Source organism: Argopecten irradians, chromosome 10 (assembly GCF_041381155.1).
Source record: "Argopecten irradians isolate NY chromosome 10, Ai_NY, whole genome shotgun sequence".
NCBI lineage: Eukaryota > Metazoa > Mollusca > Bivalvia > Pectinida > Pectinidae > Argopecten > Argopecten irradians.
Window position 1 is genome coordinate 29,680,761 of NC_091143.1, and position 15,617 is coordinate 29,696,377.

At 33.7% G+C, this 15,617-nt stretch overlaps 1 protein-coding gene across 1 annotated transcript; it reads right to left on the bottom strand.

Annotated features, from left to right (window-relative positions):
• Positions 1-80: 80 nt before the first annotated feature.
• On the bottom strand, positions 81-15,231 carry LOC138333602 (PWWP domain-containing DNA repair factor 3A-like). Its single transcript, XM_069282081.1, has 15 exons — positions 15,156-15,231; positions 14,813-14,894; positions 14,367-14,458; positions 13,023-13,093; positions 11,929-12,451; positions 11,059-11,150; positions 10,446-10,513; positions 9,652-9,737; positions 8,312-8,372; positions 6,748-6,883; positions 6,193-6,325; positions 5,540-5,603; positions 2,610-2,738; positions 2,058-2,165; positions 81-1,403 (listed from the first exon to the last, which is right to left on the bottom strand). The coding sequence occupies exons 2-15, from the start codon at positions 14,891-14,893 to the stop codon at positions 1,143-1,145; spliced, it is 1,905 nt and encodes a 634-aa protein (XP_069138182.1). The 5' UTR covers position 14,894; positions 15,156-15,231; the 3' UTR covers positions 81-1,142.
• Between the last annotated feature and the right edge of the window lie 386 nt (positions 15,232-15,617).

The following is a 15,617-nucleotide window of genomic DNA, read 5'->3' on the forward strand; positions in this document are numbered from 1 at the left end:
TAGATAAATCATTTGCTTTTCAGTGTATTTATACAGACACTCGCACACCAATACACAAATCAATAACTTTACTCTTAAAACTCAACATTATAGTTTTATTTAGCGGTTCAATACAGATGCTCCACCACAGACAGAGTATAAATACAGATGCTCCACCATAGACAGAGTATAAACGATATCCATCATTTGAATAATAGCCAATGTTTCATCATGTATAAAATATATGTCTAATTAACACAAAAGTACATATTAATATAAAATCATATATTTCACTTTTGGTGCATGCACAATCAGTACCTCATTCCATATAGGACACAATGTTGTGCATTTTTTTCAGGTCGTCGTTAATTTTTTTTAAATATTTTATGAAGTAAAATAAGAAGCTCAAACTTTTTAATGGTGGTTATGGTGTAAAGTAAAGTGATGAAACTGATCCAGAAGAAAAATAATAATTTGTCTGCCCCTGTTTTCAAAAGCCAAAAAAAAAAAAAAAAAAAAACATTAGCCAGCTGTGTAGAATTTTTCATGATCTATCTTAGAACATTGTAGTATGTCACTATGTTACAACCATATAACTAGTTATTTTACAATTGCATAATATATCATAATGTACAATGTATATACATAATATACACATTTCTGTGCAAATAAAACTTCATTTATTGGCAAATGAGTATGGTCATGATGTTAATAAACTACAAAAAAATGTGCTGTACAAATTCAATACACCATTATTTTCACGAATATTTATTTGTCTTTACATATTACCAAATTATCTGCCCTTGTGTTAAGGTATTTCAATTATTTCATTAATTTGTGTGTGAATTTTCATAAAAAGTATCATCTTATGCTCACAAGCACAGGATATCACAATCACTACCTACCCACATGGGCAGATAACTTTGCAATAAGCAAATGCAGAATGTCCTTGGGAAAGATTTATACATTATAAAACAAAAACGTTTTCAAACAATATTTAAATTTTGAACTTTTTTAAGAATTCAAAAATAGATATGATATTCCATTATTTTCATTCCTTTCATTCATTTAATTGCAGAGATCATAATTTCAAAGACTATAAAAAAACTGCCTTTCTTTCGCTCTAAATACCCGATAAGAAAAATCAACACACACATCTTTAATCATCTATTGATTTGGTGGAGTTTGACCACTCTTGTTGGTCGTCGACACATGACTGGGTTAATTCCCAACTCCTTCAGCTGAGCATTTCTTTTCTCCTCATGGTTTGCCCAGTCTTCATCAGAAATTTGTTTGGCACTTTCTAGAATAGAGCGGTGAACTCTGTCCCTTTCACTTTTTGTCAGCGAGACTCCTCTAGAAAATTTCTCTGTAGCTCTTCCACGGCTGTATTGCTTGGTTTTAACAAGTGCTTGAATGATAGCCTGGTCAAGAAAAATAAAGTGTTTTTCTACTTTTTGTCTTTTAAGAATCATAATATCGGTTATTTCGATATTTCTCCCGATTTCTTGTTTCAAAATAAGATGGCACTGTACCATAGATTTGTTATGAGAATAAAACGGAATAACAATGCTGCAAAACTGGTGATAATACAAGGTGTGTCTTAGGTGTAGCTCAAACTGTTAAGTCACATGACGCAGTAGCATACCTTTGGTACATGGTTATAGTTAAAAGTAGGTCAAAATGTCACAGTGATCTACTTTTGATAAAAAAAAGATACACTGCTTCACCAGGATTAACATGTGACAAAGATATAAAATTTCAATGAAAATCGGTGTGAAGAAAGAGCCCATATAAGATAACTTATAAAGCAGAATAAAAAATTTGAAGACAGCATTCATAACAAATTTACATTCATTATATTTGATGACTTTTTGTGTATTTCATTGGTGATAGAAAATCGTGAGAAAAAATTGTGTGGAATTGATACACATACATAAAAAGTAGAATCATAAGAGGATTCATGTAGATAGTGAAATTAAATATTCATGAAAACGTCTTTCAAAAGGAAAAAAAAAACACGGCGAAATTAAGTTGCTGTGAAAATAATTTGAGTAAACAGTATGTGTTAACATTACCTCTGGTATCCATACATCCATTACATAGTCAAAATCAGGGAGCTCATCTGTGGTAAGGCCTTTGGCTTCCTTGTACCAGGTTATCAGGGTGAAGTAAATGTCATCTTGCTGTAGACACAGAAAAAAGTGAGATATTATTATATACAGCTGTATAATATTGATGAAGAGATTTGTAATAAATACTTCAGAATTAGCAGGTTAATCACCTTGCTGTCTCTTTTTTTTAGGGCAATATTATCTTCAATCTATGAATGCTATATTCTTTGCCTAAATTCATTTTCATTAATTAGACAGGTGGTTTAGAACATAGCTTAGAAACAAGCTAGATAAGGCCAACAATTCAGATATAAAATAATAAGTTATTATAAATTGAGACAGATCGTGAGGCATACTGTTTTCTTTTGTGGGGAACAATGTGTAAAGGATATATATTAAACTATTTTAAATTTAGTTTCTTTATATTAACAGCAAAAAAACTATTCTTTATCCTGAACTATTAAATACAAAAAAAAAAAAAATGAGTCTCAATTTAAACTTCACAGAAAATGCTACCTGTTCCTCGTCTGCGATTGGTCCAAATCCAGCATGTCTTATACCATCTTTCACCTTCGTCCTGTTACTGTGGTACTTTGTGTGTCTCTCGCTCTTTCTCTTCCCCTGGTAAATCTGTACTAGGTACGTCTGTAGTGTACAAAAAGTTCACATAATTTACCAAACACTAATGTAGAACCCATAAACAAAGATTAGAACTTGGGTATCACTGCATTTGTTTGTACTGTAAATATACTTACATTGGATAAATTAAGTTTTAAGGGTAAAATTGATTAATCCTGTTTATGTTAGCACAATGATTAATTTACAAAACCAGGTGACCCATAAAAACAAAATGAAATAAGTTCATCCATCATATATTAGCAAAAATGATCCGGGGGGAAAAATGCTAATCTGGAATAACATTTCGGCTATAATATATAGGATCATAAACATTTTAATACAAGAGGCCCAGAGGGCCTGTATCGCTCACCTGGTTTATAATGCCAAGTAATGTTCTGAATACAGGTTCATTGTTTCGTTTCTGAAGGAATTTTAATATTAACCTCTAAATCCCCTATTGGGCCCCACCTGTCCTGCCCCCGGGGGGCCAGAGCCAAAATTTATACAAGTTCTGTTCCCCTTCCCCCAAGGATGTTTGTGGCCAAATTTGGTTACAATCCATGTAGAACTCTATGACTAGTAGCGATTTAAAGGATTTACCTCTATTCACCCTATTGGGCCCCGCCCCTCCTGCCCCTGGGGGCCAGAGCCAAAATTTATACAAGTTCTGTTCCCTTCGCCAAGGATGTTTGTGGCCAAATTTGGTTACAATCCATGTCAGAACTCTATGACTAGTAGCGATTTAAAGGATTTACCTCTATTTCCCCTATTGGGCCCCACCCCTCCTGCCCCTGGGGGCCAGAGCCAAAATTTATACAAGTTCTGTTCCACTTCCCCAAAGGATGTTTGTGGCCAAATTTGGTTACAATTCATGTAGAACTCTATGACTAGTAGCGATTTAAAGGATTTACCTCTATTTCCCCTATTGGGCCCCACCCCTCCTGCCCCCGGGGGACCAGAGCCAAAATTTATACAAGTTCTGTTCCCCTTCTGCCAAGGATGTTTGTGGCCAAATTTGGTTACATTCCATTCAGAACTCTATGACTAGTAGCGATTTAAAGGATTTACCTTATTTCCCCTATTGGGCCCACCCCTCCTGCCCCCGAGGAGCCAGAGCCAAAATTTATACAAGTTCTGTTCCCCTTCCCCAAGGATGTTTGTGGCCAAATTTGGTTACAATCCATGTAGAAGTCTATGACTAGTAGCGATTTAAAGGATTTACCTCTATTTCCCCTATTGGGCCCCACCCCTCCTGCCCCTGAGGAACCAGAGCCAAAATTTATATACAAGTTCTGTTCCACTTCCCCAAAGGATGTTTGTGGCCAAATTTGGTTAAAATCCATGCAGAACTCTATGGACAAGTAGCGATTTAAAGGAAATGTTGACGGACAGACGGCCGATGGACGCCGACTAAAGCCGACGGGACGACGCACGACGCGCCATGACATAAGCTCATCGGCCCTTTGGGCCAGGTGTGAGAAATAGCGGATAACAAACTTTAACTATCAAAATCCAAGATGGCAGCCTGGCGGCCATTTTGAAATGACCGATCGATCCAAAAACGCATTATGCACAACAGAGCCCTAGGGAAACCTACATATGAAATATGAGAAAGATCCCTTCAGTACTACTTTGTGAGAAATAGCGATATTAATCTTTAACTATCAAAATCCAAGATGGCTGCCTGGGCGGCCATTTTGTTGACCGAACTTATCCAAAAACGCAATATGCACAACTAGGGCCCTGGGGAACCTACATATGATGAAATTGAGAAAGATCCCTTCAGTACTTTCTGAGAAATAGCGATAAACAAACTTTAAGTATTAAAATCCAAGATGGCTGCCTGGCGGCCATCTTGTTTAACCGATTGGTCCCAAAATGCAATATGCACAACTAGGGCCCTAGGGGAACCTACATATGAAATTTGAGAAAGATCCCTTTAGTACTTTCTGAGAAATAGCGATAACAAACTTTAAGTATTAAAATCCAAGATGGCTGCCTGGCGGCCATCTTGTTAACCGATTGGTCCCAAAATGCAATATGCACAACTAGGCCCTAGGGGAACCCATATGAAATTTGAGAAGACCCTTCTACTTTCTGAGAATAGCGATAACAAACTTTAAGTATCAAACCAAGATGGCTGCCTGGCGGCCATCTTGTTAACCGATTGGTCCCAAAATGCAATATGCACAACTAGGGCCCTAGGGGAACCTACATATGAAATTTGAGAAAGATCTCTTCAGTACTTTCTGAGAAATAGCGATAACAAACTTTAAGTATCAAAATCCAAGATGGCTGCCTGGCGGCCATCTTGTTAACCGATTGGTCCCAAAATGCAATATGCACAACTAGGGCCCTAGGGGAACCTACATATGAAATTTGAGAAAGATCCCTTCAGTGCTTTCTGAGAAATAGCGATAACAAGAATTGTTAACGGACGGACGGACGGAAGGACGGACGGAAGGACGGACGGACCACGGACAAAAAGCGATTTGAATAGCCCACCATCTGATGATGGTGGCTAAAAATACAGAACTGAATTTATTGAAATATCTTTTCAAATGAATGATAACTAAACATCCTAATGCATTCAAACATTTTCAAGCCTTGTGTAACAAAGCAAATGATCAATAGCCATCTGGCTACCTATCATAAAGCACACAATGAAGAACAAGATACAATTATTCATTCAACATATTGATTACATTCAAATTGCAGTGGTAAATGCAAGCAAAACTTGTTGACTTTTTTTATGAATTATCTTATCAATATACATAAATAACAGGTACATATATTACATGAAGATCCATCATTACAGTGTTACTTACTCTCATCTCTTCTGACTTGATATATAAAATCAAGTTCTCATTCCTGGCTTTTATTTTCTCATACCTGAAAGTTGCACATAATATAAATTAGGTACAAAATGTAACAGCTGGCTGGTGTGAATAAAAATAAACATGATTGTTTGACCATGTTTTATGTATTAAGGGAATAAATGTGATGTTATGTACAGACTAAGAATTTGTCAAAATGCAGTTTTTTTTTCTAATATCTAGAAATTAGGTGGTAAAACAAATTATTGAATAGATTTATCTTATTATAATTGGAATGAATGTTCATTTCAAAAGTCCCCAAATTTCCACCCACTGTCATACCATTGCATTCAGCCAAAATGTTGACTAAAATCAGACAATATCTAAATCTTGATAAATCAGAAGCCAGTGAATGGTGGCGATGTTGTTTGCTATGTCACAGGAATAAAATGCTCTAAGACTTGCACATCTACGCACCCACCCTGATATGCAAGTGACGTTTCATTTCAGTACAACGGCTTTCGTGAAATTGTGCATACAAAATTAATGCCGTAATGTTCATAGATTACAAAAGTAAAACCAACTAGAACTGTAAGCCAAAGGGACATTTAATACAAACCAAATGGATTACAATTAATTTATTTCGTTCCCTTACTGTAACTTACCGTTTCAGTTCCTTTGAGTCGGAGGGATCTTCCAATAGCTCCATGTTGCTATTTCCAGAGGAGCACTCACTGACATTATCCATCATCGAAGGTTGGAAATCTTCCACATCAATAATTTTCCCATCCTCAGATTCTGTAGAACATGAAATACACATTTTACAACTAAACTAATAAATACGACTTGGATATGTGTCAGTCTTTTTTAGCAATTCATGAAAATAGAATTTTCACAATTTTTTTTTTTTATCAATTTTGTGAAATATTCCAAAAACCAATATCACTAGGGATACATATGATTCAAGCATTACTTTTTGTTGTTGATTAAATAATTTGTAACCTCAAGAATATCTGAGATTTAAAGACTATCCCGCTGTTTATTTTTTAAAAAACTTTGTTTGTTTGATTTATTAACGTCCTATTAACAGCTATGGTCATGTAAGGACGGCCTCCCATGTATGCAATGTGTTGCGTGTATGTTGTGGGAGGTGCGTGTTTTGGGAGACTTTGAACCTTGACCTTATTACCTTTGTGTAGCTTGACGGTCTTGAAACTTACTTGAGTCATACATGTGTGGTTGACCAGGAATACCATTCGTCCAGCGCCCTAATACTCTCTTATCCAGGTAATCTTCTGCCAACTCACACGCTTTTGAAAATAGTGCACTATTTTCTTCTTGTAGATTATCCAAGATCTGAAACAATTTTAAATTATCATATATATATCATCTTATTAAAGGGACAATTCACTCAGGCTAATTCTTTTACATAACCAAGAAGCAAAATATAGCATAAATGTATTGTTCTACATTTCTTATGAAACATATAACGTAAAACATTGACAAATTCAACGACATTGTTAAGTATTTTTTAAATTAATTAATATCATTGAAATATCAAATCGTTGATCAATATGATTAAGCAGGTTCAATATAGACGCTGTACCCATACCCGAGCCAAAGTCACGCACGTTAAACAAATGAACTACATAACCATTGAGAAGGTGATAAAATGATTTTTAGGCAAGACAATGCACCTAATAATGTAAACACACTACTGTCAGAGCAATTTGAGTAGTTCTAGACAAAAGCTGCATTACTCTACGAGCCAGGGACAGGGTTCGGCATACAAGAAATTTGACCACGGTGTGTAATGGCAGACAGCGAGCGATTTTGAACATTTCACACATATGTCGCCACCGTGGGCTTTTCAGGTATATCACAGTAAAACCGACTGATCTAATTTCCATAAGAAATGGGTTTTTTTCGATATATGTACAAATTTTAATGTTCTTTTAGCCTGAATTGTCCCTTTAAAGGGACAATTCACTCAGGCTAATTCTTTTACATAACAAAGAAGCAAAATATGGCATAAATGTATTGTTCTACATTTCTTATGAAACATTTAATTCAATATATTGACAAATTCCACGTCATTGTTAAGTGTTTAATTGATACCGTTGTAACTACAAATCGTTGATCAATACGATTAAGCAGGTACAGTATGATCTCTGTACCCATACCCGAGCCAAAGTCACGCACTTTAAACAAATGAACTACATAACCACTGAGGATGTAATAAAATGATTCTTAGGCAAGACAATTCATCTAATAAGGTAAATTACTACTGTCAGAGCAATTTGAGCAGTTCTAGACAAAAGTTGCATTACTCTACGAGAAAGGGATAGGGTTCAGCATATAAGATGTTCGACCACAATGTGTAATGGCGGACAGCGAGCGAGTTTGAAAGTTTCACACACATTTCACCACCATGGGCTTTTCGAGCATATCAGGGTAAAACCGACTGATTTAATTTCCATTAGAACCGTTTTTTTCCCGATATATGTACAAATTTTAATGTTGTCTTAGATTGAAATGTCCCTTTAAAGCACATGAAATATTGAAATATTTATCATTCTTTCAAATGTTTCCTTATGATACTGAATATATCAGTCCATGCTGTAACATTTAGAAAATATTTTTCTTTTTTAGTTTGTCTGGTGCAAAAATTATTATTAATAATTTTAATTATCAATTAACAGCTTTGATTAACACTTACTAACGAGTTAAGAGTACTTTTTCAATTACTAATTTCATTTGATACTTAAAACAAAGAGAATTTACCTTTTTCTTCTCCTTTTCACTAAACGGGAGTATAGTTTGCCGACGGTATCGCATTGTTATCCTAAAAGAAAGAAATTAGTTTTGGTACCACAAAATGATGTACAACCAATACTTTATACAGGATATGTTAAATATGTAAATTATGATATATTTTTGCATAGAATACATATTTAGCACTTTTCCTATCAGAAATTGTAGGGGTGCAAGTTGCATTTTCTGAGTGTATGTATTTTAATCTTCTTAATAAACTTAAGGCAAAAATTGACAGTGTTCTTTTTAAGATAAATTTTGCTCTAAAATTTGATTTCATCGGTAATTGTCTACAGTATATCATTTGATTCTTATAAAGCTATTTCATGCAGTTAATTTTTCAAAAGGTGTGCATGCTTTGATAATTAATTTTTATTTGTTTTCAAACTAAATCCGACTTTCTGATTAGGCCAAATAAAAAAATATTCTTGTTTCTGGTAACACCCTTTAAAAATAAAGGGTCGGTAGGTTGGGATTTTTCATTTTCTTTTTTTTTCATTTTTTTCCCTCTTCATCCCAGTCTTGCAGTGGAAAACTGAAGTAGACTATTTGATGCCCAGGACACTATTTGTGTCTTAGATTTACAGAATTTGTACCAAAATTCTGGATTTTGTGAAAAACCAAACAAAGTTTAGGTTGTTATTTGTTTGCTTGAGGACAAAACTGATACAAAGTTTTTGAGTAGGCACTGATTTTATAGGGTCAATCAGGTTACCGGAAACACAAATATTTTTTTGTTTCGCCTTAGCAGATACAATTTTTTTTCTTCATACTACTATGAAGAAAAAGTCCTAGAATGGTGAAAAAAACTCAAATTTATCATGATGTCACAATAGAGATGTCGATGTTGCATATTGATTTAGAAAAAATATTCCATCAAAAAATCAATGGAATAATATGTTACGTATGTTGTTAATGTAGTCTAAAAAATTAATAATAAGTATTGATGTAACTACCGGTATATTTTAACGTCATTAGCACATGATATAAATTTTGTTTACAAACTTTATGCGGATTCACACAGTTTGCAAAAAAAAATTCTTTCATACCCCGATGAGGTTAAAAAAAATAGTGACATCAATGCTTAATTTTTTTTTTTTTAAATTTTTTTATCAATTTTTCAAGGCACAATTAAATCATAAACCTAGATCATATTTCAGTTGGATTAAGTTGAATGAATGTAACTACTGATTAAACTCAGAAAAAAATTATAGCAATCTAAAAGTAAAACATATAAACACCAACTCTACAGAAAAGTCCATTTTGATGTTACTGATTTTCTAATTTCAAAATATTTCTGTAGCACTTACTTTTCCATGGGTGCATTATCCATTGGTTTAATGAAGACTACTGAAATTCTAATCACCTCCTGTCCCTTCTTGTATACTTTTTTGACCTGTGGAATCAACATAAGAATGAATGAAAGAGCATTATAATCCTACGGTGTTTACTTAGTGACGTCATGCACTGTGACTACATACCTTGATATTAAATATGGTACGTCTGTGTCAGCATCAACAATGTGGACAAATATTCATGTCCATAATATCACAATTAATTTTTGTCTTCGTTACCAAATAAAAGAATTTTTAAATGAGTAGATTTTCTTTGTCCTTATTTTGTCTGTATGCTATATTCTTTACATTGTTGTGAATATAGAAAAAACTTTTAAATTAAAAGTCTGCTTTATTGATTACATTTATTTATATTAAACATATGTGAATGAACGATTTGTAATAAAGACAGAGTAATGTAAGATTGTTTTAAAAATAAAATCATGAAATATGGAAATGGTGTGCGTGTCCTTCTACGAAAAAGGAACATATACATATATGTATTGTTATTTAAATGTATATTGAATAATTTTTTTTTATTATTTTTTTGTTTCAATTGTTAATTTCTATTTTATTTTTTTTGTTAATTTTTATTTATTTATTTTTTTTTCTTGTTAAAAAGGTCTTTGTTTTGTCAACTACTTTAGATCGATCTCTCTCCTCACTTAAAATGTCACTTATTTGGACAAGAAATAAAATGGCAATTACTTAATTATAAAATTTCCGGAAAAATGAATCGGTAACAAAACCTTACTCTTTACTGGACTTACATAAGCGGGCCAGAAAGGGTGTCGCTTCCATCGGACCATTATAATGTCTTTTTCTGAGACAGGTGGACCTGTGGCAAAACAATGATTATGATGAAATAATTACAAATTATCTTATTTCAATACAGCTGTAATTGTAAATCCTTTTCATATTCTTCTAACAACTTCATTCTTACACAGAATACAATTCAACTTACCAACATTTTCACAAACAGATCTAGAAAAGACTGTAAACACACTTCACCAAACTGATTCTAAGAAAATAACATAATTCCAGAAATTGGCATATGGCTTATATCCTTGATTGCTTTAGTTTTTATCTTAAATCTGGCTAGTGTTTGGAGGTCAAAGGTCCGAATCCCAGTCTGACCACTACATTTTCTCCTCCTGTTACAAAATTGGCCCCTAACTGAAATACCAACAGTGGTGGTAAGGGTCTTGTGTATCTACGGGAGCAGACAGTTTAGAAAGGAGGAAGGATTGGACTAGGTTGATCCTCGACGTGTTACCTCAAATGCAAATTGGTAAAGCATTCGGGATCGGATAGATTTCAAAGGTCCTTGGGTTTGAACCCCTGTCTAGCCTCAATACTAGACAACACATGAATGGATCATACCTCCTACAATGGGCGAGAGGGCGTCAGGGAGCTCAGTATCACTGTCAGACGAATCACACAAGTCCTTCTGTAAATTTGGATCAAAGGAAAGTCTGAAATCAAAATAAACATTCACATTATAATTATTTAAATATCTTTTTTAAATTATAGACAAAATCATATTGTGCTATATAAATTCAAACAGCTACTTTTAAATTTGTAACTGTAATTTAACATGTCATCTTCAGTCAAAGGTTGATTGACTACAAATCTGTTAAAGTTTAAATAATTTAAACTTTAACAGATTTGTAGTCAATTGTTAAAGTTTAAATAATTTAAACTTTAACAGATTTGTAGTCAATCAACCTTTGACTGTATTTAAAATACAGTTTTAAACATCTACATGTAACTTAAAAATATCAAAATAAAGCCACTGAAAATGAGGAAATCCTTTAATCAGTAATAGGATCACAGGTCCATGTATTGAGATACCAAAATGACATGGGTAAATTAAAGTATGATATACCGTCAATTAATCTGGTCATATTTTGACATGACATTTGCAACATCATAATCATCAAACTGAGGTCATTGGCTTATAGACTTAAAATACTTTGACCCCATTGTTTTGGTAAATATATTGGTATTGAAACCCAGAGAATCCAATGACCCTAGATTTTTAGCAGTTTTAGATGTCAAATAATCATTTCTCATAAATCTAGAGTCAAAACATGTGACAAATAGACATGTACTTCAAACCAAAGTCAAATTTGATTTTTGAGTCAAAAACGTACTCTTAGGAGTAGCCTACTGGATGTCCTGGAAACCTCCCTAATACAATAATTATCAAATCTTTTAAGCTATCAAATATTTCCTGGGAGTACAATTTACCTGTTTATGTGAGAGATGCTATGATTGTCTGGCGTTGGTGTAGGTAAATCAAAGCTACTGTCATAGCTACTTGGCATCAGTGATAACATGCCACCTGGCGTTGAACTATAATCATATGTACATACTGACTCTCTCAAGGGTGAGATGCTACCGTCCACTGTTCCTATGGAAGATGAATCATCTTTGTTCTCACTCTTCCCACAATTCTTTTTTATTCGCAGTTTTGTCTGTCCGAACTTTAAACTTTTAGATACAGTGCTGGTGTCAGGTGATATGTCTGGTGAACTGTCAAACTCAAAGTCTGGTAATAAATTCTTTCTACTTGGCGTTGCTTCGGGTGAACATTTCTGTTTTTTGTTTGAGCTGTTACGCCTTCCTACTTTCTCACATTTTTCTGAAACTTTTCTTTTCTTGGAGCATTTTTCATTTTCCGTTTGATCAGGTAGCAATGAAATACCAGTCTCTTTCTCAGCCAGTTCCAAGGCACCTCTGAAGGCTTGTGAGTGAGCTTTAGACGACAAGCCTGTAGATAAATAACGATCACATAGCAATCAAAACTCCAGAATAAACAGCATTGAAACAATAAACCAGAAAAAACAGTTAATAATACTTCCACACATTTTTTATTTATTCTATAAAAATGGACCCTAAAAAGTTTGTTGAATGATTAAAAATAGATGTACATTAACAATAATTATTTAAAACCATGGTATGGTGTATCAAGCTCTTCTTCGTTTTCATTTTTGTTAATATTATCAACACGTAGTTCGTGTCATTCAATAATATAAATGCTAGATCAGGTGAGCTAACAGGAAGTAGCAAGTTATGGTCAGTACCTAACTACAGTTCAAATTTTAAATAAGCCTGATCTAATTTGGAAAAAAAAAAATGCTATCGGCAAAACAGCTTGGTCTTTGCAGCCCTCATTAAGCTCATAGAAATCTACAATCTGATAGATGCATATGATAACATAAATATTTTCATAATCTAACAAGCAATGTATTTTATTAGTTTATTATTTATCAACATTCGTTTTTAAGAATCATTTTTCATTATTCTGGGTTATAAATGTTTTGTTCTCAACTTCACATTACCTTTTTTGGCCAACAGCTTCCTATTTGGACAATCAAGCCTCTCTATACATTTCAGATCTGTGACATCATCACTGTATCATAAAAATCAGAAAATAAACAAAATTGAAAATACAAAATTACAATGAGGTTTAAACAAAGCAGTGAATCAAACTCTTTTGAAACATGTACATGTATTCAAGATGATGATTTAGGTAGTGCTAGAATGTGTAACCGAATAATCGGTACACGTTTCTGTTTGAGCTTGTATTCGGTTAGCATTATATACATTTTAGCTATCCGATAAAACACCATACACATTTGATACAACAAAAATATTTCTCAAAGTAATTAAATTCCTGTACTTATGACTGTCTTCACCTATAATGTAAAGTATATATGCTTTCAGAAGCCGAATTTTGTAATGAAATTAAAAGTGTTGTTATCAGAAACTGGGTTGTCATTAAAATGCTAAGGTTTCACTAATTGGCTTCTATGCAAACATATTCCAGTGAGTGTGATGTACACAAGTGCTGTGAGCAAAGAAACCATGTGCAGTAAGTAGGCCTATACTTTGACATTGTACAGTGTTTTTCATGCCTATATATTTGGGGCCAAAATAAGGCCCCATTCCCAATTGTATTTCTTGTTATTTTTTCCCAAATCTACGTCTAAATTTCCCAAATCAGTGAGTCGATGCCTATTTTGTGTGACGAAACAAAACAATTCCGGAAATCCCAAGTCTGAACGTCGTATTTTAGTATACATTCTTACACTTGATTCTTAGAGAAAGATAATTGTTTATTTCTACCTTTCCCAAAATTTCCATAAACACTGTTAAAATTTATCATTTCATATTTTTATCACACAAAATTTCCCAATTTTCACTAGGTGGCAATTTCCCAAAATGCCCAGGAAAAACACTGTTGTAAGTGATTACTCTGAATTCTATTCACTTTCATAGTTTTATTAAAAACAAACAAAATAAATCTAATTCAAAGCAATAATTCTTTGTGTCAAATAATTTTTTCCCAGAAAGATGTTACTGATTGAATACTTATGGAATCCAGACAAAGTATGACAAATTTATGGCATCGACATACGGCTGTAATGCTATATAAACAGCTGTGGTTATGTGGTTACATGTTCCGTTAATTTGATTTGGTTCACCAGTTGGCATTTTTACTAACCATTCCTGCACTAGATTTAGGTAACTTTTTAGACAATGCATGGAATTCTTACATCATATATTTTTGCTGTAGTAATTAATTTCACTCCGTCATGAGTCATGACATTAAAAGACTTCACCATTGTGGCATAAATGGATAATCAACCATTTATCAAAGTTGAAGGGATTTTAAAACTTACAAAGAACTTTCATTAAGAAACTTGACATGAACCAACACTTTCTTCTTTGTGACAGGGCTGTGATAGACCAAACATTCCTTTTCTTGTACCACCTAAAAATAAACATGTTACGATATAATATGCTGATGTGTATAGATTTTATGTTTACCATTTAGAATAAAATTGTAGCGGGATTGGACTGGGTTGATCATCAGAGACAAGGTAGCTTAGTCGGTAGACCACTCGGCTAGTGTTCTGAGGGTCCCGGGTTTGAATCCTGGTCTGGCCGCTACATTTTCTCCTCTCCAGTTACAAAATTTTAGCAAATTGATGATGATTTGACCATCAATTACTAATTGTCTTTCTCATGCATATCGTAACAGTAAGTCACTTAATTTACTGGCATCCCAGATTAATTTTCAATATTGGTGCTATCATTCTATTTAATTATCTTTTTTTTTTTTTACCTGTGCTGGCCACCAAGGATAACTACGAATTTTAACCCACACGATGTCACCTGTCTTGTATGGGCACTCCGCGTCTTCCATTCTGTAAACATATGAAAAATTCATGGACACAAGGTCATTGTATCGTCTAGTAATATAATCAATTCCATAATACCATGATGGCAACATTGTCCAATACAAATCATTAGGGAACCGAAAGCTTGTCTGCTTCCAAAAACAGACTTAGCTAATCAGCAGTTCAGCACGATAACAAAGCAAACGATTAGTCTGAATTCCGCAATTAACTAATGCCATAAGTAACTTAATTCTACTGCAACATGTGATATTTAAATCACACACTTACATGAGATATGGAAACTATGAAAACAATGTTCCGTCCACACAGCATAAACTCCAAGACGCTAAGCAGACTAGAACGGAAACCCAACAATGAGCATGCGCAATAGCTATAGTACTCGACACGAGTTGGAGTCAATATTGATTAATAGGCCTTAGGCCTACCGTGTCATTGGTCTCCAACTGGGACTTGATTATTACGTGTCACATTCACAAATTAATGATTATCTAGTCCTCGATGATACCTAATACAGTTTATTTTTTCTATAGCAAAGACATTTAGATAGGCCTTACATTTATATGTTTTAGTATTTAATGTTATAAGATACATTATGTAAGTTATGTAAATTATGTATAGGTCACTGGTAAAACATGTTAATAATGATACTGAGAGATCAAATAAAAGATTGTAAACAATTTGCAGGTCCTTGCAAATGCGATACTTTCAATTTCTTAATTTTTTGTTCTA